Source organism: Echinops telfairi, unplaced genomic scaffold (assembly GCF_000313985.2).
Source record: "Echinops telfairi isolate 266 unplaced genomic scaffold, ASM31398v2 ScPeMD7_7469;HRSCAF=8507_1, whole genome shotgun sequence".
Lineage (NCBI taxonomy): Eukaryota > Metazoa > Chordata > Mammalia > Afrosoricida > Tenrecidae > Echinops > Echinops telfairi.
In genome coordinates this window covers 51,860,419-51,882,601 of record NW_022111373.1, presented here as the reverse complement: position 1 = coordinate 51,882,601, position 22,183 = coordinate 51,860,419, and the positions used below count along the sequence as shown (strand labels likewise).

Below are 22,183 nucleotides of genomic sequence, written 5' to 3'. Positions count from 1 at the left end.
TCAGGCCATGCTATAAACAGGTTTCTTTCTCCGCTCAGCTGTAGTACATAATTCCTTACACCCATTGTAAGTAATAGTAATGAAGATAACCGTCAAACAAAGTGTGGTCCGATTCACACCCGCTACTGAGGTCAGAACTTAATCTCACCTGAGCCCTGTTCCTTGGCAGATAATGCCCTCCAAAATGGGTCTGTGGGCACAGGCATATGACATCCAGAATGATAATGTATCACATAAGGGAGTATGGCTTGCAGGGTCATATTAATTAAATATAACTCGCTTATCTTGGTTAGGAACTTTGGCCTAAATAATGCTGCCTTGGCATCGCAGTAATGTCTATGGCTCAGTAACTTATCTTAGGGCCTTTGTTCATTCCTTTTTTAAGGAGATAGAACTGTGGGTGTGAATTTTTTTTCAAACAGATCGTGACACTTAAAGAGGTTTGGTGGCTTAGTAAGCTATTATTGGGCTATGCATTGAGTGGCTAACCACAAGGTCAGCGGTTTGAATCCAGCAGCTGCTCAGTGAGAGAAAAATGAGGCTGCTTAGAAACTCAAGGTTGAAGGGCTACCCTGTCCTGCATGGTTGCTATGGATCGAAAGCCACTCGATGGCAGTGAGTTTGTTTTTTAGGTTTTCACTTTGGACCCTTAGCAAGTCATTTGAATATGGTGCTGTCCGGGTCAGAGGTACTTAGTCATTTCAATACATTTTCCTAAAACGGAGCCCATTTATGGTTCCAAAAAGGGGAGCAGGAAGCCTGGTCCATCCCTACTACGCAATACTAGGTGTCCTCAAGTCGTTTTCACCCTGGGTGACCCGCCCTGTGCACAGCAGAACGGAACCCTGCGCGGCCCGCACCTTCCTCACCAGTGCTGTCATGTTTGCGCCCATTGTTGCAGCCACTGCGTCAGCCTCCCACTGCGATCTTTCCCGACAGGGGCCTTTTATCTCACCTACTTGGACACGCTATCAGGAGAGACTGATAGAGATGGTTAGTCTCAACTTATTCATGTTCTCATTCAGTCTTGATTTGCTCTCAGAAACATGTTTTGAAGTCACTGCATGCCTGTTTTCAAAACTTCCTGTGGTGGTATGTCTTGCTGGATCAGGAAAATGCCAGCAACACGTGTGAAGTCGAGAATCACTGTGGTACACCGTGTGTCCTCTGAGCCTCTTCTAAGTTCACGGCTCTTTTCCTTTTCAGCATTGTACTACCACTCATTCAAGGCCATAGATGGGCTTTATATAGTTCAGCTAGTCCAGCATCATTGCAGCCACAAAGGTTCCAAAACTTGAGTCTGACAAAGAACTGGACCACATCTGGAAACAAACAAGGCCAGCTTCGTGGAACTCTATTTTGTGAGTCCACACTCACTGCCACCAATTCGATGCCGACTCACAGCAACCCTGTAGGACAGGGAGAACTGCCCTGTGGGTTCCCGAGACTGGAACTTTTTACGTGGAGCTGACTCTGTACAGTAATAGAAATTCGCCTCTGCCTCCCGTGGAGCGGTTAGTGGTTTCAATCTGCTGACCTTGCTGTGAGCAGTCCGACAGGTAGCCCCGGGACCCTTCCTCGTAGGTGGAGTTCCGGAAAGAAAGGTCCAGCTCCTTCCTTCTGGCCGCTTACATTTCTGAAAGGGTCAGTGTTCTCAGCAGGCCCGTCTCTCCCTGGTCGTTCTCCCATTCTGTCCACTCTCCTCAGGCCGGCGGAGGGCTCGCTGTGGTCCTAGCACGCGGTGGGTGTGTCCTGCATTGGTAGTGCACAGAACCCTCTAGGCCAGGGGTTCTCCACCTTCCTAATGCCGCGACCCTTTCATACAGTTCCTCATGTTGTGGTGGCCCCCAACCATAAAATTATTTTTGTTGCTACTTCACCACTGTAATTTTGCTACTATTATGAATCGGGCGGCCCTTGTGAAAGGATTGTTTAACCTCCCAAAGGGGTCGTGACCCACAGGTTGAGAACCGTTGCTCTAGGCCTTTTTCATAGAATATATTGGATCCATCAACACAGATGATAAGGAGCTTTTAAAAATCTCTTTTTAAAAAATAATGGTACAGCAAATATCTGTACCCCCAAATGTGTGACTGAAAATATGTTTAAGTGTACAATTCTGTGATATTCATATATTCACCCTTAAGTCCTGGTGGCAGAATAGTTACGTTCCCAGCTACGACCCCAAAGGTTGGTGGTCCAGACCCACCAGCGACCCCTCACCCCCAGGAGAAAGATGGGGCAGTCCACTTTCAAAAGGGTTCCTGCTCGGAAACGGTGTGAGGCAGGTCTCCTCTGCCCGGTCGGTCATTGCATGTCTGAATCAACTGGACACGGTGGGTTTGGTGTTTGTTTTCTGACGGCATTCACCACAATTGCGTCACCATCTCCACTACCTATTTCTGAACATTGCCAGAATCTTCGTGCGTGTTCTCTGTCATCCATAAGTCTGATTTTTAGTGCAGTGGGCCCCTCTTGCCTTTTCCAAGCAGACACCCGGGTTAGAAGGGCGGGCAGCTGTGTCTGCTCTCAGGTGACTGAAGTGTGGCCACGCCATGAGGCGGCAGGCAGAGCTGTGTGACAGCTGACAACTCTCCTTCGTGCTGAGATGAATTCATTAATCCACGTGTATACTTCTGACATGTCTTCTCGGACCATTTCCTTAACGGTCTTATTTCTCTGACGAGCAAGTCGTAAGGCCATATCTGACAATATTGGAGATAAATTGAGTAAACTACTCTCTATTTAATAGATGTTCACTGAGCACGGAGTTCTAGCTATCCTCAAAATTTAGTTTAGGGGTTAAAAAAATTTTTTTTCTAGCATTTTTGTAACCTCAATTTTAATGTTTTAGTCTCATACTATCACACCAAACTGTGTTAGGCTGGAGGAGCAAATCCAGTGAGACTCATCTATGTATAAGAAAGAACTTTGTATTAAGAAGCGATTTTACGTCAAGAAGGCAGCCTAACTCAAGGCCCAAAGTCCAGTGCAAGCCAGGGCCTTTGCAGACTCATGGGGCTGATGCCGCGAGGTGAAGCAGGACACAGGCAAATCACAGTCCGGCGAGTGCAGTCACGTGGAGCCAAAGTCTGAAAACGTGGCAGGGCACTGACCACTCCCAGGCTCCAGTGGCCCCCAAGGGCCGCTCCTGGAGGCAGGCACACGGTCCCAGTGAAGTCCCAGCGAGGGGGAAGCTAAAGGGGCAGAGAGAGCAGTTCCCGAGTCCCTCACACTTAAACAAAAGGCTTATGACATCAAGGGCCTGTCATCAGACTATGACTTGATGGACAGGTTTCATTCTGCCAGCCAGTGTCTGGTTGACATAATCCCTAACTACCACACAAACCTGTCACACTTCCAAAAAATGAGTACAACTGTTCCCTCCTTAGTTTGTAGATACTGTATCCCTTTAAATTGCTGTGCAAAAGAAAACTTCCAATGTAGTTGTTTTAATCCCTAAAAAGATTGGAAACAAAGAAAAGACCAAAATGGATGCCAGAAGAGACTCTGAGACTTGCTCTGGAAAGTAGAGCAGCTGAGTCTTGACAGGGAGAAAGCATGAAGTGACCCATGTCACGGGGGGCGCCAGACGACAGTGAAGGCTTAGAAGGAAGTGCGTGCAGACCTGGAGCTAGAAAGCCAGAGACTTGACACAATGGATGGAGGTATGGGTTGTGATAGGAGCTGTACGAGCCCCAATAAAACGATTTCAAAGAAACAAGCCCGAAGGGAAGAGCACACGCAGTGCTTCTAAGTTGTGTTTATTGTGATTTATTTCTGTTGCCTAATTTGACTTCAGCCTATTATCTCAGGCCAGCCCATATTCTTCCATAAAAGGCATTTCCACAATTAGTGGGAAGTATTCCATCTCCTCAGCTTTACTCTGAACTTATATATGACCAATTACGTTCCACAGTCAAAACCTGGCCTGGTTTTAGCTGCTGATAATGAGCATTTCCATTGTCTCTTCCCACTTAACCTCACATTCACTGCCTTTGAGTCAATGCTGGCTGGTAGCAACCACCGAGACTGTAACTGCTCACAGTATTTCCACCATGGAAAGGTGGGTGGTTTCAAACTGCCAACCATGCAGATTGTAGCCCAATGTCTAATCACTATACCATGAGGGCACCTCCGTTTCTTCCCACAGATGTAGTCAATTTGGCTTCTGTGGTAAATCTACCGCACAAGACCCCTTAAAAGTATTGAAGAGCAAGGATGTTCTTTGAGGACCAAGGTAGCCCTGATCCAAGCCATGGTACTTATTCTCCATTGCCTCATATGCATATGACAGTTGGCCATTGGATAAAGAAGACCAAAGAAGAATTATTGTGCTGGGGCATATTGAAAGTACCACAGACTGCTAAAAGGACAAATTGATCTGTCTTGGAAGACGTAAGGCCAGATGCTCCTTAGAAGTAAGGATGGCAAGACTTTGTCTTACATAATTTGGACATGTCATTGGGAGAGACCAGCCCCTGGAGAAAAACATCACGTTTGGCAAGGAGGGGGGGCAGTGGCAAAGAGGAGGGCCCTCAAGGAGCTGGTTGACACTGTGACAGCAACCATGGGCTCAAGGCGAGGAGCAGCTGTGAGGAGGCCCCGGCCCCCCAGTGTCTGGTCCTGCTGTGCCAGTGTCTCGATGGGGCCCTGTGGACTCCTTGGCACCTCACAACACCAACAATATTGCATCTCTTACTAAGAGCCCATAGTTAGGATCTCTTAAATCTGGGTTACAAATATAGTGCAGTTTAGCCATGTTTTTGTAGTTAGTTGCTCATTTCTGTAATCTCCCTTCTCTTCCAAAATTGCATCCCTTAAGCCGTCTCAGGACCTTCTCATGGGAGGGTGTCTGTTCCAGGTAATCATCTCACAGTGCCGGTGGCTTCGCCTGCGTTTGCTCGACTCCACTGAGGCCACAACCGTTCACCTGCAAAAAAATAAGAGGGGAAAGATGTGACATGTCAGGTGGGATTAGATGAGCTGTGGAATCCCTTCCACATGAAAAATTCTGATTTCATAAGTAACAAATCTGTAGTCAGAAAATATGGCCTGGTGACAGAAACAAAGCTGGAGATCAGGTGATAACAAGTCGCAAGAGCAACGTTGCCTTCGTTGCAAATGCCTTTTTACAACAATACAGAAGATGACTTCCCGACGGCCCCCTCCAGAGGGAATACACAAAAATCCCATCCACTACCTCTGTGGGGAAAGACCATGGAGATGCTCAATATCGGCAGCTAAACCAGGCCAGAGGCCGACTGTGAAACAGACCACCCAATGCTCACGCGTAAGTTCAGGTTGAAGATGAAGAAAATTAAAACAAGCCCATGAGAGCCAAAATGCGACCGTGAGTCTGCGCCACCTGCATGTCACGGACAGCTCAAGAACAGGCTTGATGCGTTGAACACTAACAGCAGAACTGATGGTTGTGGGCGAGACCTCAAGAACATCACACATGAAGAAAAATAGGTCATTAAAAAGACAAGAAAGAAAGGAAAGATCCGCGTGGATATCAGAAGAGACTCTGAAACTTGCTCTTAATCTTAGCGTAGCTGAAGCAAATGGAAGAAATGATGTGGTCAGAGCCGAATAGAACATTTCAAAGGGAAACCCGAGAAGACAGTCAAATACAATGAAATGTGCAAAGACCTAGAGTTGGAAAACTAAAAAGGAAGAACACACTTAGCATATCTTTTTTTAAAAATCATCTTATTGGGAGCTCATACAACTCCTCACAATCCATGCATCCATTCATTGTGTCAAGCACATTTGTACATTTGTTGCCATCATCAGTCTCGAAACATTTGCTTTCTGCTTAAGCCTTTGGTATCAGCTCCTCATTTTTCCCCTCCCTCCCCGCGCACTTAGCATATCTTAAACCGAAACACTTGAAGCAAAAATTCAAGCCTTGAGTTGCAATATTGAAAGATTTTATGGGCAAAATATGGAAGGAGGCAGGAAGCATCCAAAGAAGATGGAAGGAATGTACAGAATCCCTGTACAAAGGAAGACTAGTGAACCTTCAACCATTTCCAGCGATAGCACGTGACAAGAAGCAGTGGCACTGATGCTCACGTGGAGGGTGGACACAACGTGGCAGCCATTGGCTGAAAGACAGCCATCAAGAGGCTTTGTTCTGTTGTGCATAGGATCGCCGTGAGTCGGTACCAAACAAGTTGTAAAAAGAAAGAGGCGTCTCTCAGTTTACTTATAAAAAGAATCCCATATTATAGCTTTTGTTTTTAAAGAGCAACTTTTTTATTTTGTCGATTTGAGATTACAAATGTGTTCCAAATTTTGCATGATTTATTTAGAGTGTCCTCCAAAGAGCTGGGTTCCTGTACAGAAGTTGTCTGCCAGCAAGCTGGGGTGGTTGGGTGGGAGAGGCACAGGTCACTGCATGGCACAAGGGGCACCACGTGGCTGTGAGTGCCCCTTCTATTAGCAGCTGTTGGCACTCTGATGGAGGACATGTATGCCAGTTATCCCTCTACCGTCTGGCAACACATCCTACTTAGGAGAATTCTGTTCAGCTAAAACTATCTTGTAGAAATATTTACACATTGAAATCCACATTCTTAGGCCAATGCTATTTTCTCTTCGAAACTATTTTTCCGTTTGCTCCACGGAGGACCTTGTTTGACTCTGACCAAGAATCTAGACCATGGTTAGGCGCCATCTCACCACTGCCACACATGGGCTGTGAAGTCCATGCCTTTTGGGTAAATTTAAATGTCAATTCTATCACAGGGGAAAAAACCACTTTTGAAGGCTCTTCAAATTTAAAAACCTAAGCGTTCGTGACATTGAAAGATCATTTTGCAAAACAGGGAAATAAAACCAAAATGCCTTTGCCAGAATGCTCTGAGGAGCTACACCTACAGAGAGGTGGGTACGTTTGGTGCATATTTGAATGGGAACTATTTACAAAGTTCTAGGTGCTGGGGTCTTGGCTGTCCCCTCTGCAGGGGTCAGCCTTCTTTGTCAGAGGAGCTGCAAGTGACGGGATTTTGGTTTCCTGGAACAATTACGCAACACAGATACCGGGTGCCATAAACGAGGGACTTGGGGCCATTTTCTGAGACTTGGCTGACCACCAAAGTCACGTGTTTGCTAGCACATTCAATCACTAGACACTGGTAGCCCAGCTTCTGAGGCCAGCAAACCTGAGAAACAATTCCTGAAATAAGTTAAAGGAGTAATAATGGATTCGATGTGTATTATACTGGTGGATGGTGTAAAATAGCAAAATCAAAGAGCTTGTTGTAAACACAAAACTATCATAAATTAAAATGCTTAGTAATCTTAAGATTAAGGGGGGGAAATGGTTTTGATACACAAACGAAACAAAAAACGCCCCCCAAACTAAAGGCATGTCTGTATTTAACGTTAGTATAGTCTCGTTAGCAGTTTCTCTCACAGAAGTCTAACTATAGCTTGTTCTCTTTTCTACCTGTGTGAGAACTGCTCATGTCTCGGTCAGAGTTGCAGTGGAAGTTTTTACCGATGGGATCCCATGACTGATGTTGTCTTCAGAGACACAAAGCAGTCTCTGAGCACAGGAAGAAACTTGGTCTAGACTTTCCTTAGAAGTCTTAGTCATGATAAGAGTCTTAATTTCTACACTATTTCCCCTCATTCCTCAAGAACTTCGAAGTGTCCCTTCTGACTGGTAGTGACCCAGTAGGGCAGGGTAGAACTGCCCCTGTGGGTTCACAGACTATAACTGTTCACAGGAATAGCAAGCCCTGTCTTTCTCCTGTGAAGCAGCTGGTGGTTTCCAACTGCGGACCTTTCCGCTCACAGCCCGTCATAACCACTACACCACCAGGTCTTCTCACCTGCATGAAGAAGGGGGCTATTCCAGCATCAGTCGCTTGTTACCTCATTCACTGTTAGGCTGACGGGGAGGTGGAAGGTCTTTTGGTTTCGTTGTTGAAAGCTGTTATTTTGTTGTTTTTGTGAGTAACGCCCCTGGACCTCTGGTGCGGGCTGCAGCACACAGGGACACATTGCACGAGGCGGTGGCCTCCCAGTCCACACAGTTTATTCCATCTGTTCTGTATTGCTGACGGTGATGTACAAACGGTTTCGCTCTGTTTTCCCCACAGTTTCACCACTCGGACTGCCTTTCTACCTGGCTGCTTCACTTCATTGCCACTAACTACCTCATCTTCAGTCAAAAGCCCGAGTTTCAGGATCTTTCAGGTAGATGGCCGAATTCCATTGTGAAAAGAAAATGTGTTCTGTTTGTTTTATTCTTAGATTTGAGACATACTTAGTTGGAATGTTAAAATGTGTAAGAGTAGCCACTGCCGTGTAATTCTTTTCAATCGTGCGGTGAATTGAAGACGATTTGATTTATAGTTACTTGTGTTACCTACGCAGCTTGACTTGTGTTATGCAGGGCATCTTCTAATGATTATCTTACAGTGCTCATCCATACATAAGTGCATCGCCCCTGCAGTAAAACAGACACTCGGGTGGAGAAGTGCATTCTCAGCCTGCATTTGATGGTAGTAAATAAGGTGATGGTTTTAAACATTTAAGTGAGAAGCAGCACTTAAACAGCTCAGCTTTTTTAAAAAGTCTTGTGAAAGAATTATAACTATTGCTTATTATTTATAACATGTAATTTATGTATCTTATTTATAATTATCATAGCATTGTATTCCACCAACGTATATTCAACTGGAGTTGATCATGTTGCTTTGGAATTTTAAAAAAGTGGTTTTTGGTGAAAAATTTTGTAAAACTTACTCAGCCGGGTGTATCTGTAAATATGATTTTAAAGTGAAATTGCAAAGGCCAAAGCCAAACAAAGAGTGAACTTCCAAGTACTATAGAAGAAGAAAGAAATCGAAAATAAGAGTCACCAGATTAGACTATCAGTTTAAATAGCCTGGCTTGCTCATGCTGTTACCCACAAAGAGCACTGAGCAATGTTAGAAGTGAAAAGGGAGGGACCTGAAACACCACTTGGTCAAGTAGTTTTCATCCGATGAACAGGCTGTAGCTACTCATTGTGCCCTTCAGGGAACCAAAGAGGCGCACTAGCCCTCGGTGGCAGGCTCATTCCGCTGTTTGGAAGCGCTGGGAGCAGGGCCACTGGCGCCTCTGGAGCCTCCTGATAGCAAGCTCAAATACGAATCCAGGAGATTCACATAATCAAAGGCAAACAGAGCAAAACGAGTTGCCCCAGAGTTGGCCAACTCGTGGTGGCCCCATTGGGTCACAGAACTGTGCTCCAAAGGACTCCCAGGGGTCAGTGTTCCGTACGCAAATCCCCAGACTTTTCTTCCAAGGTGCCTCTGGGTGGACTCAAACCCACAGTCTTTCCGAGTAGCTGAGCACTTGCCTGTACCAAGCCCCAATTATGTGCCAGAGAAAGCAAACCTGTTCACACAGATGAGCGGGGCTTCTGCTTGCTGTCAGTGAGGTAGGGGTAGCTGTTCGGTGCCCTGCGTCCCCTCTGTGCCCTAGTGGCCCCATCCCCCAATCACAACCGAAGGAAACACCACCTGGGGCAGAGCCCTCCTCACAGCTGTCCGTAAGCGTGAGTCTTGTTGCCTCCATGGTGCTAAAGCACTCGCTGAAGGCCTTCCTCGTCCTCTGTGGCAGGGCTGTTCTTCCCTAGCCCTCCGTTCGGAAGTCAAGTTCCAGGTGAATGCGCTGCGTTTTCACGCTAGATCTGCTTCATCATCGTGCCTTCGTAGAGCACCTCCATTGGCAAAAGCAGAATGAGATTACTGCCCACTTACTCTCTCATAAAGGGTACCCTAGTGGTACAGGATTTAAAAGACTCAGCTGCCAACCAAAAGGCCAGAGGTTCAAAACCACCAGCAACGTTCTGGAAGAAGGATGTGGAAGTCTTCTCCATTAAGCGCTGCTGCAGCCTTGGAAACCCAGTGTGACCATGTACTCTGTCCTGTCGGGCCACATCCACTGTAGTCACCTTGGTGGGGGTGGGTCTTTATCTTGAATAGTTGGATGTCAAGAAGATCAGCAAAATGTGTACTTGTGTTTTAGGGAGGATGACATGGCATTCGACCGTATGGATCATAGCAAACTAGGGATAACCTTGAGAGAAATGGGTGTTCCAGAACACTTTATTGTGCTTATGGGGAATTTGTACATGGATCTAGAGGCAGTTGTGTCCACAGAACAAGGGCATACTGAATGGTTTAAAATCAGGAAAGATGTGTTGTATTCTCTCACCGTACACGTTCGGTCTGTGTGCTGAGCACATAATCCGAGAAGCTGGCTTATATGAAGAGGAAGGTGGTGTCAGGTTTGGAGGAAGGCTTATTAACAACCTGTGATGTTCAGATGACACACCCTTGCTTGCTTAAAGTGAGGAGGACTCGAAGCACTTGCTGACGAAGATTCAGGATTGCAGCCTCAAGTCTGGTACAGTTCCTGTCAGAAGACTCAAATCCTCACAACTGGACCAATAGGTAGCATCATGATAAAGGGAGACAAGATTGAAGTTGTCTTACTTGGATGCACAGTCAGTGCTCATGGAACCAGCAGTCCAGAGATTAAAAGGTGAGTTGCATTAGGTAAAGCTGCGGCACAAGTCATCTCAGAGTGTTGAGAAGCAAAGACGTTACTTTTAGGACTAAGGTGCACCTGACTCCAGCCCTGGCATTTTAAATTGCCTCCTATGCATGTGAGAGTTGGACATTTAGTAAGGAAGACAAAAGGAGAATCGATCCATCTGAATTGTGGTGATGGAGAAGAATATCGAAAGGACAATAAGAAGGACAAACCAATCTGTCTCTGAAGAAGTACAGCCAGGCGGCGAGACTTCATCTTCCATGTCTTGGCATCGTCGCTCAGGGAAACCAGTCCCCGGAGAAGACATCAGGTGTGGAAATGAAGGCGGCCCTCAACGGGACAAACTACACAGTGGCTCGAGCACAAGCACAGTTGTCAGTGTTTCTGTTGTGTTTAGGGTTGCATTTGATCAGGCCTGATTCTATGGTACTTACCCCAACATAGACGGATGCTACTTGTGAAGTGCTATTATATCTTTCGAAGAAAGATTTTCCAAAAATTTTTTCAAAGGTGCATTATTGACTTGCATTGTATTATATTAGACAATTGCCTACAATGACCACACCTGGCATAGTAAAAGAAAAGGCGGTTTTCGGGGCTTTTTTTTGGGGCGGCGGGTTAGGGTTTTGGGGTTTTTTTTCGGTTTGTTTTGAGGGGGTTTGAAGGGGCTTCTTGGTTTTTTTGGTTCGGCGTTGTTTGTTCGGGGCCAGGGGCCCGTTTTGGGGCTTTTTTTGGGGCGGAAAGGACCTTTTTTTCCGGATAAGAGAGAATTTGATAGTGTAAATCAGGGATCATAAGCTAGCAGTCCTTGGGATCAATGCAGCCTGCTTAGGGTTTTGTTGGATGGGAAAAGTTGGACATTGAATAAGGAAAAATGTGGAGGATCCGATGCATATGAATTATGGTGTTGGCGAAGAATACTGAAAGTACCACGGACTGCTAGGAGAACAAAAAATCTACCTTGGAAGAAGTGTGATCACAAAAGAGCAAACAAATCCATCTTAGAAGAAGCACCATCACAAGTAAGATGGTGAGACCGCATCCCCTGGACTTGGAACATGTTATCATGAGAGACTGGTCACTGGCCCTCAAGGAGATGGATTGGGACAGGGGCTGCCACAGCAGCCTCCAACTTAAGTAACAACAATTGGGAGGGTGGCACCGGACCAGCGAGTGTTCCCTTGTGTTGTCCATAGGACTTCCATGAGTTGCAGCCAACGCAACAGCACCTAACAGGAGGGTTTTGTTGGTAGATTTTTTTTTTTATTTAGTCATCACACAATATTTCTTATTTAGTGTTAATGATAGAAACTCATGACTTGTCCCCAATTCTCAGGCTTCAGCTCTCTGGCTTCCTTTGAGTGGTTGAGAGATCTGGGTAGTCCAGTCCAGGTCCCTGTGGCCACCGTCACCTGGAGTCAAGCATCGGCTGTGCATTCGAAGGCTCCTTGCTCTCTCTCCAAATCAGAGTCCCTCTGCTCCTGCGGTTTCATGCCTGACTCACACGTGTGAGAAATGTGTCATCCTGAACCCTCTTGGTATTTGAGTTGGTGACCTTTTTATGCTGTGAGAGACACTTCAGGGTCCCTTGTTGTGGAAGGGCACGCATGAACAAGGGCCCCTGTCAGCTCTCTGTTTAAAGACATGAATTGAAAAATAAGGGGTTTTTTCCCCCGTGGGGCTCCGTTTGGGAGTTTCAATTTGTCCATGCTATTTGTCGTTTGCTTGGCACTGACTGAACAGATTAATATCCTCTTTTATACCACTCTGCACTTCAGAAGTCTTCCATTGGTATTGTTGGGAAGGTTCTGTTTATTAAAGTGATTTCTCTGAAGATTCGTGCAGAGGTCAAGGGGTATGAGCCGCAGATGATAGGCTTGTTCATTTTTAATCTCGTCAACTCCCCCAGCTCTTGGAGATTTTATTAAAGTTCCCAAATGCTTTCTTCAAACATCAGATATTACCTCTAGAAATGCATTGTGTTGAAATAGGGAACTGGCGGGGGCAGGGGCCGAGGTTCACATACTCAGAGTACATTCAAGACCTCCTGACCAAGCCCTTATTTTTTTAAACTTTAGGAATCCTCTCAGAAAAATGTATTCAGATTTTTTCCATTATATTATTTTATAATACCATGTCACTATCTTTTTTCATTATACTTTGAAGGTCTACAGAACGCTATTTTCCATTGAAGAATTGATGTCTATAATTTGAATTCTTTGTATACGTTTTATTTCCTGACCTTGGTTGTAGGCCCCTCAATGTACTAGCACTCTGCCTACTTCCTCCTGGGGACTCCTCTTTCCAGTCTTCTTTTCGCCCTTCCTGTCTGTTGGACTTTGGGGCAATTACCCCCGTTGGGCTTCATGTGGTTATACTTAGGCGTGTCATCAGTCACTGTATGGTGGTGGTGGTAGGTGCTGACGGGTCCGTTCCAACTCAGCGTGACCCTGTGCACAACGGAACCAAACACCTGCCGGGCCGCGCCATCCCCACAGTTGTCCAGATGGGCGAGCCCAGTGCGGCAACCACTGTGGCCATCCGTCATGCTTTTGCAATGCCCGTCCACTTTACCAAGTGTGAGGTCCTTCTCCAGGGAATGGTCTCTCTCGACCCCAGGCCCAAAGTATGTGAGAGGAAGTCTGGCCATCCTTCCTCTATGGAGTCTTGCCCATACTTCTTTCAAGAGAGATTGGTTTGTGCTCTTGGCAGTCCCCGGTACTTTCCGTTGGTAGGCCTGTCTGTGGTCTGACTGAAAATTGTGGGTTCGGTTCAGGCTGGTGGGGTGTCCAAGGCCACAGTCTCTCTCAGACCAATGAATCTGGTATTTTATTTGATTTTGAATTTTTTCCTACTCCCGCCCCCACTCCTTTTGTTGTTGGACCTTCTGTTGTGAATCTGACCAGAGCAATCGGTAATGGTAATCAGGCACCACCGAGTTCTTCTGGTCTCAGGAGCTCCGGGTCACATGGTCCATTCGTCCTTTGAGTGAATTGTTTTCTTGAATCTTTCATTGTCTTCCCTGTCCTTAGCTCCAGATGGAGAGAGACCAGCTTTACACTAGATGTCCAGTGCAAAGTTTCAAGACTGCAGTCACGCACTACTCACAGCAGTAGAATGTCGAACCTTGTCTCTGTGAGCTCACTTGTGCCAGTAGAACTAGATGTCCCCCGAGACTGTGCCCTGAAGCCCTCAACCCAGTGATTCAGTCGGTCAAGATGTGAGGTTTAGGTTAAGACTTTCTCAGAATGCTGCCCCCTGTATGCTGTAGTATATCCTTGGATATATTTACAGCACATACAAATACATACATAGAAACGTCCCCTGCCAAACGCATAGATGTGTGGTTTTAACCCCCATTCATATTCCTGCACCTGTTGAGCTGACATGGTGTCATATCATCATATTTTTATTTACCCTTTGTTTCCACGGGCCCTTTAAGAGAACTTGTTTGCCTCAGGGCCCTGGGTTGACTCCTCTCCCCACCATTCTGATGCCACTTCCCTCCTCTCTCCCTGTCCCTTGCTGCGTTCCAGCCACCCTGCCCTGCTTACTGTCCATCCAACTTGCCAAGCCTATTCCCACTTCTGCCCACAATGTGCTTTCCCCAGATCTCAGCAAGGCTCCCTTTTCACTTCATTCGGATCCCTGCTCAATTATCTCTTTCTCAGAGCAGCCTTCCCCGACCACCTGACCTACGATGACACCCCTTCTTTGCACGCTTTCTGGGCTTTGTTTTTCTGCAGAGCACTGATTGCCACCTGATAATGCCTCTTTAATTTTTAGTTTATCAGTTCATTGTCTGATCCTACCACTACTATATAAGCTTCATAGAGGGAGGGACTCTTGCTACTCATTGCTGCATTGCTGAGGAGGCCTGGTGACACGGTTACTAAGATGCTCCACTAAAGATCTGTAGTTCGAACCCACCAGCTACTTCCTGAGAGAAAGCTGTGACGGTCTCCTTCTGCAGAGATCTTAATCTTGGAAACTCCAAGTCGACTTTGCCCCCCAGGACAGTTCGACTTTGCCCCCCAGGCTTGCTATGAGCTGGAATCGACTCAATGGGCCATAGATTTGGATATTTGTTGTTTTCTTTTTTTCAGTTAGTTTAATGTAGCTTAATATTATATTGTTTTTGTGAAGTGCCATCCAGTCAATTCGGACTCATGGGAGCCCCATGTGACAGAGTAGAACTGTCCTCATGGGCTTTTTTCTTCTTCTAAGATTCTCTAGAAACAGATTATAGGTGTTTCTCCTGGCTCGTTGCTAGGTGGGTTTGAACCACCTGAAAGTTTAACCATGGCACCTCTAAGCTCACTCACTGCCATCTAGTTGATGCTAGGTATAAGATACCAGTCTTGCAGATGAAAAGCATGATAGCAAACGTCACACAAATACTAAAATTAAAGATTTAAACAATAAAGTTAAAATCTCCAGGTCATAGGACAAAAAGACAGGTGAAGACAATTTTAAATTGGAAGCTCAGTCTGGGTGTTGCAGTGTCTAACTAATAGAAGTCCGTGGAGGGGAGAGGGGCCGTGAGGAGGGATTATCCAAGAAACAAAGCAAGGAGTTAATCTTCTGTTGAATGATTTGTGGGAACTGATTGAAAGGATTTTCTAAGTTCTCAGCTTTATGAATGTTCAAGGCATATCTTTGAGACATGTCAGAATACCGAGTTTAAGTAGAACATGAGAGAGTTTTTAGGATTTAAAAGCAAACCCCCAAAATGACGCAGGTCACACCTGTATCTAGGCGTTTGAAAGGCAATGGAGTTCTGTCTTCTACATTCTGAGAGGTTTTTAGCCTACAATTATGTACCACACCAAATGATCCATCATACGCCATAATCAATCATCAGTAGCCTAAATTATCCCAAGTACTGCCTCAAAATACATAGTATGTACCCCTCCCTCACCTTTCATGAAGGTGGTACAGGTAGTTCTGTTCCCAAACAGAGGGAGGGGCCTGCCATCAGGTGGGAGGAGCAGGCCCAGGAAGCAAGGGAGGGTGGGGCTGTGGCGACCGGCAGGGGTGGCAGGGTCTTGCTGGTTTGTGTTTGAGTCTTTTCAGTGCTTGGTTTTCAAAAAGCAGATGCTTGTATTACTTGGCTCTCGATGTGAAACAATTCAAGTACAACATGCCCCACTAACACTCTTTTTCTAAAACTTTTAGTGGAAGAACGCAGCTTTGTTGAGAAGCACAGATGGCCTTCAAACCTGTACTTGAAGCAGCTTGCGGAATACAGGAAGTACATCCACTCCCGGAAATGCCGCTGCTTGGTCATGTGAGCTGGAGCCTTTGCAGACTTACACTTCCTTTTCAAATCATGAGGATGAAGAATGGGATGAGATGGGGTCCCAGGTAAAACGCCCATGACAGATAACGACATGGGTGTTTAAAAAAATCACCATTCAGCTTCGTGTGACCATCCGTTCTCTTTGAACGCTCTAGTATGGGCTTAAAGGGGAACAAGGTAAACTGTAGGCTAAGACTTTAACCCAGTGTAGACAGCTGTGGTTAGCCACTTTTTCCCTTTAAGAGACCCTCTTGCTTCAGTGACTTAAGGCCGCCGAGTTAGGAAAAGTTTAAATTAAAACAAATTTTTAAAACCCCACTTAGGATTAATACACGAATTTCATCATGTCTAATTGCTCTATTAAAGTAAGAGGCATTGAAAGATCCAGTATGGCTAGTTGTATATTCTTCCAGGGAAGAATGACCAGTCTAACTGGAGATTTTTGGAATAGAAATTTACCAGGGATTCTGGCAGTGAAATACCATTTTGTTCCAAATCAGTGACTGAGCCATCATGACAAAAATAGAAAGTCATTTTTCATATGAACAAGGCAGCTGAGCCACCTTGTCTCCCCGGGACTTGGATTAGGCAGCTGGGAGGCCACAGGGGCTCCGTGCCTAGTAGGGCTTCGAGTTTGGGTCAGTGCTCGGCGGCCACCGTTGTGAAACTCTGACTGATGCTTGAACAGGAGCCTGCATGCTCGCTGTGCAGTGGGCCGCCCAAATTCCGTCTCTTTCCTGGGAAGAAGGAGCATGTTTTTGTGCTCAAACATCATTCCCTCTGGAAACAGAAGAGGTTGCTGCTATCCCAGGGAAGGGATGCCTGGGGAGGGAAGGGAATGCAGTCGGCTTCCTTCCTCTGGGGAAGTCTCTATGAACTACGCTTCCACTGGGGAGTGAGAAACACATTAACTCCTGGCTTCGCTTTAAAATACTCACAGGTCTGGCTCTAGTTCTTTTTGTAAGATCCGCATATTATGAGAGTGATTGACCAGTGTGGCCTTTATACACATTTGAAAAGATACTCATTTAAAAAAAAAAAAAGATGCTTTTTAGAGAATTTGCCATGTAAGCTCCAGGCTTTCCTGTTTTAATGTACTTACTGCAATTAGAGTGTCAGTGGCTTGATGTATTTGAATTCTTTCTAAGGACTCTGAACTTGGCAGTTTAAGAGTAGTGCAAATCTTGTCCTTTTAACCTAGTGAGTTCGGGGAGGTGGGGGGGACCCAAAGGAACCCTAGAGACACTGGCACTGTTGGGTAAGTGTTGGACTGCTGACCACCAGGTCGGCAGTTCAAACCCACCATCCACTCCACAGGGAAAGTTGAGGCTGTCGACACCAAAAAGTTTACAGCCTGAGAAACTCTAATGAGGTTTGCTGTGAGTTGAAATCGACGTGGAGGCAGTGGGTAGATGTATGAGTCAAAGACGTTTGGTGCATGTAGAGAAAATGGTACTAGAAGAGGGGATAGAGGCTTAGTTTCTCTGGATTAGACGTCGATAAAAATCTATCAGAAGTTCACAAGTAATCTGGAAAACCAGATTACTATTTGTTAGTATCATTCCATCTGAAACCCAGTATTGAAATGTATTTTCCTTTGAACCTCCAGTGATGTTAGAATCCCCATACTTTTCCCAGTTGTTCAAAGGTGTAGTTAGTTCTGTCCTAGAGTTTTAGGGTCATGGGCAGTGAGCCCTTGGGTAGGTAGCTACACTTGAAGAGAAAACAGGAAAAAACCCTCCCTACAAGGATATACTCAGAAACCTGACTTTAATTGGACCGTGTCCGTGAAGATTAATGGAACACACTCTATATGTTTGAAAAATTGTTTAATCAACTATTTACAAATCCCACTTGACAAGATTAGTATTATAAAGAATAGATCACTGTAGTCAGTTTCTAGAAATGTATTCACATTTAAGAACTTTTAAAACAATTTATAGTCTTTCATCATAAGCATATGCTTCTCAATGAATTATGATATTTAAAATTCTAAGTAGAAACTTTTAATGTAGCCTCTGGGGAAATGTAACTTCTAAAGCAAACTGTTTTCTTGGAAATGCTGTTTAAAGTTTAAATAGAGGGTGGGTAGTTCTTTAGGTTGCTTGACCCCATTGGGAGCTGCGTTTGGAAGCAGCGGGTAGTTCTGTCGCTGTTCTTGTTCTTGCTTTACTGAAAGCTCGTCACCACTTTATGTGACAATCACCACCCACATGGTGACAGCTGTCCTGATCGAGTCAAAACAGCAATCAAATTCGTTTTTAAAGTCGTTCGGAGGTAGGCTCCGAGTTTCCACCATTTAAAATAACAAGCACAATTTTAAAACTGCGTGGAGAAATCAGTGCTTTTCTTGAGTTTTTGTTTGAATTGAAAGATTATTTGTAGAAGGATATGTGCTTTGGGCTGATCTCTTGCTTCAATATACCAAATCTATGAATTAGAATAGAAACAATGTTAGAAATAAGGTCTCTCTCTCTCTCTCTTTTTTCTGAGCCATGTTTTCACCTCATTTAACTTTCTGTACACTTTTGCATACTATGCGCTCATATTATGAGAGGCTAGACTTCTACTAGGGAAGTTTCAGTGACATTCATGAAATCCACCTGGGTCGAAGCCAGCATGGTGGCTTTGGATTTAGTAGTAGAAGTCTGGAGAATTGGATAAATTTTAAAACAGCTAACTAACCTTTTCAACTGTTTGAAAATAACACTACACCAAGGTAACTAGAAAAAAAATGTCTTCAAAGGGTTCTTTATTTTATTTAAAGCATCTGTTTAATTCAGCCTTTAATAATTTTGCAAAGAAGAGTATGTGTATATTTTAATATAGCCTGACATGAATTTATATGTTTTTAGCTTTAGTATTTAATATTTTGTAACAAAATAAACCTTTTTTTTTTTTAACAACTTTAAAATGGTATGCTGTGGTCATTTTTGCCTGGGATATTGAAATGCTGAAATAAACTTGAAACATACCGCCTTGCATAATCATGCTTCACAAGAAGGAAGTTCCTTTTTATGTGTAAGATATTTAGAATGTGGCTGATTGTGTATGTGAGTACAATGCAGTGAAGAAACTTACAGTAAGTCGATGTGCGGGCATGTCAACAAGGATGGTCACATTTCATTCCAATTCATATTTCACGGATTTTGCTTACTCCACACAAAATATGTCCCTGCAATCAGTGGATGGTGCCAGGCCACTTCCCACAGCGAGACACTGGTCTCAGCAGAGAGGTTGGCGCTGGAAGTCATGGAGACCTCTTGGGAATATCAAAGGGGCAAACTTGGTAGATTTTCTCCATGGACACAGGATGAAGACAGGCTTATCATGAAGTGTTCAGAAGACGGAAGTGCGCCCAGGTGAGGGAAAGGGGTGGGCAAGTGAATGTGTGATTCTTCTTGATGATGACCGTGCAGCTGCTCAGTCTCTTGGGGGAGCAAGGGCTTTCCTGTGGAAGTTTTGTTGGGAAGCCTTATCCCACATACCCGAGCGCCCTGACCTGGCCCCTTGAGATCTGTTTTTTTTTGTTGGGAAGCCTTATCCTATCTACCTGAGAGTCCTGATCTGGCCCCTTGAGATCTATCTGTTTTTATACCCCAAACTCAATAATATTGAAAAGGAGCACAATGGGAATCTCTCTGTTTGGTGCTAAATGCCATCAAGCCCACTCTGACTCCTGTGTAAGAGACCGAAACACTGCCCCGTCCAGCGCTGGCCTCATGATTGGTATTTTGAGCCCAGTGTTGCATTCCATCTCTCGGAAGGTCTTCCTCTTTTCCCTCATCTTTCTCCACTTCACCCCTGGTGATGTCCTATTCCAGGTATCGGTTTCTCCGGATAAGCTTGTCCAACGTATGTGACGCAAAGGCTCACTCTGCTCACTTTGTACTTGGTATACTTCGTATTCCTAGTATACTTCCTCCAGCACACGTCCGTCTGTTCTGGCAGCCCACAGCGTATTTAGTGCTATTCACCAAAGCCACCATTCAAATGCATCTTTTCCACTCTGGCTTCCTGATTCATTGGTTAGCTTCCACATGCCTGCGAGGGGACCCAACATACCCTGGGCTTGGGTCAGGCACACCTTCGTCTTCAAAATGACATCTTTGTTTCTGTGAGCACTTTACAGAAATCTTGGGGAGCAGATTTGCCCAATGCCGTTATCATTTAGATTCTTGACTGCCGCTGCCATGAGAGTTGATCGTGGATCCAAGTAAAATGAAACACTTGCCACGTACGATCACTTCTCCATTTCTCGTGAGGTTGTATGTTGGTCCAGTTGTTGGGAGGAGTTTTGTTTTCTTTACACTGATAATCCCTCAAGGACGACCAACCTGCCATTTTGACATGGCACTGATGGAGTTACTTCTGGGAAGGCGTAGAGAGATGGGCGGCCTGTCCGTAGAGAGATGGACGGCCTGTCCGCAGTCATGTATAGGCGTGGATAAAGGATATGTGGAGAAACAGGAGCTTCACATTTTGACATTTTTGTTTATGTTTCTAAATTAGTAGCAATTTTTTACTTACCCTGGTATTCCTATCAATACCTGGTATCAGAAATCTTAGTTAGATGGCAGCTTCTTTTAGGAAAATACTTTGATAATTATTTAGCATTGAAGTGACCCTTCTACAGGCTTGAGTGCCCAGGGGCAAGACTTTGGAGAAGTTGTACTGCATAAGGTCAGGCTAAGAATTTGGGACTTGATATAACGGAGGAAGGACCCCGTTGCCATCGTGGGTTTGGGTTTGGGCTGCTAACCACAGATGGGCAACTGAAACCCACCACCCTCTCCTTTATGGGGCTGCATGCTTTCATAAAGGTTTACAGTCTTGGAAACTCACGAACAGGCCTACTTTGTCTTATTAAGTTCCTGTGAGTTTGGAAATAAGGAGACTTGGTTGTATAGTGGGTCACGTGTTGGGCTGCTAACACGTAACCCACTCATCAAAAGTCAGCAGTTCGAAACCACCATGAGCTCCACTGGAGAAAGATGAAGCCCCCGAAACCCAAATGGGTAGTTCCACTCTGTCCCAGAGGCTCACTGTGCATCTGAACCAAGCCACTGGCAGTGAGAGGAGCTGAGATAGAATTGATGGTAGTGACTATGGGGCCATGCAGGGTAGGAGAGGGAGAAAGCCAAGGTCCTGGGCAATCATTTTGATTATCTGTTGCTGCTATAAAAAAAGGACCACAAGTAGATAGCTTTAACAAGTTTATTTTCTCACCGTGTGGGAGGCTAAAACACCAAGTTCAAGGTGATGGCTCGAGGGAACAGCTTTCTTTGTGTTAATTCTGGAGGGAGGTCCTTGTCTCTTCTGAGCTGCTACTTCTGAACAGTCTTTATGTGACTTGACATATATCTTCCACCACGGCTGCTTCTCTCCTCAAACCAAACTCAAAGCCATTAAGTCAGTGCTGACTCATAGAGACCCCCCTGGGAGTTTCCAAGACTAACTGCTTAAGGGAGTAGAAAGCCCAGTCTTTCTCCTATGGAGCTGGTGGTGGTTTCGAACTGCTTACCATAAGGATTGCAGCCCAACATGTAGCCACTACCCCACCAGGGCTCCACATTTCGCTCAATCTTTCTTATATCTCAAAAGAAATTGACTCCAGGTACACCCCACATTAATCCTGCCCCATGGCCAAAACAATCCATTCCCCCAGTGGAACTCTAACCACAGGCATAGATGTTAGGATTTACATATACTTAGAGGGGTGCAACTTGAGGTAGTTACATAATTTCATGTCAACTTGAAGGTATAAAAGTGTAGGGCAGGAGTCTAGCCTGTCAGTCAGGTCGCAGCCTGATGGTGCCTTCCCGTGGGCGTGACCTTCTCATAAGGAGAGTCCTGGGAACATCCCCTCTCTCCCATTGCCTTTTCCTTCTGTTGATGAGCCACAGAGACCTGTGTGAGCCCTGGAGATGTGTCCACTGCCATTGGATCCACAAGATTTTGCACCCACCAGCCGGTGATCTTCCTGCAGTCTGTATCGTTGCCTGTGACTTGCTGAGTCTGAAGAGGGACGGATGGACTAGGTTCCGACTTAGGGACTAGAGACGGACTGGGCTGGGGTGTTCTCTTGATGTGTAAGTGCTTCTTGATATAAATCTCTCTCTTAAACTTGTATGAGTATCACTGGATTTGTTTCCCTAGTCCACTAACCCAGCCCTTCCCCTAAAGATTCCAAGTTTTCAAGTTGCAAAAATGACATGGAGCCCACATCTGACCACCTCTGGCTACAGCAGGAGAGGTCAGACCTGCCTCCCCTCTGTGCTACTTGCTTTCTATTCTGACACCGCCCGTGACACT

At 45.3% G+C, this 22,183-nt stretch overlaps 1 protein-coding gene across 1 annotated transcript in view; it reads left to right on the top strand.

Annotated features, from left to right (window-relative positions):
* Positions 1-17,192, top strand: part of RHOBTB3 (Rho related BTB domain containing 3) — an 81,165-nt gene extending 63,973 nt beyond the window's left edge. Inside the window, exons 11-13 of the mRNA XM_045285194.1 lie at positions 8,005-8,030; positions 8,118-8,214; positions 15,745-17,192. Coding sequence (XP_045141129.1) covers positions 8,005-8,030; positions 8,118-8,214; positions 15,745-15,860 — 239 coding nt within the window. The 3' untranslated portion in view covers positions 15,861-17,192. The remainder of the gene's footprint in view (positions 1-8,004; positions 8,031-8,117; positions 8,215-15,744) is intronic.
* Positions 17,193-22,183: the final 4,991 nt, after the last annotated feature.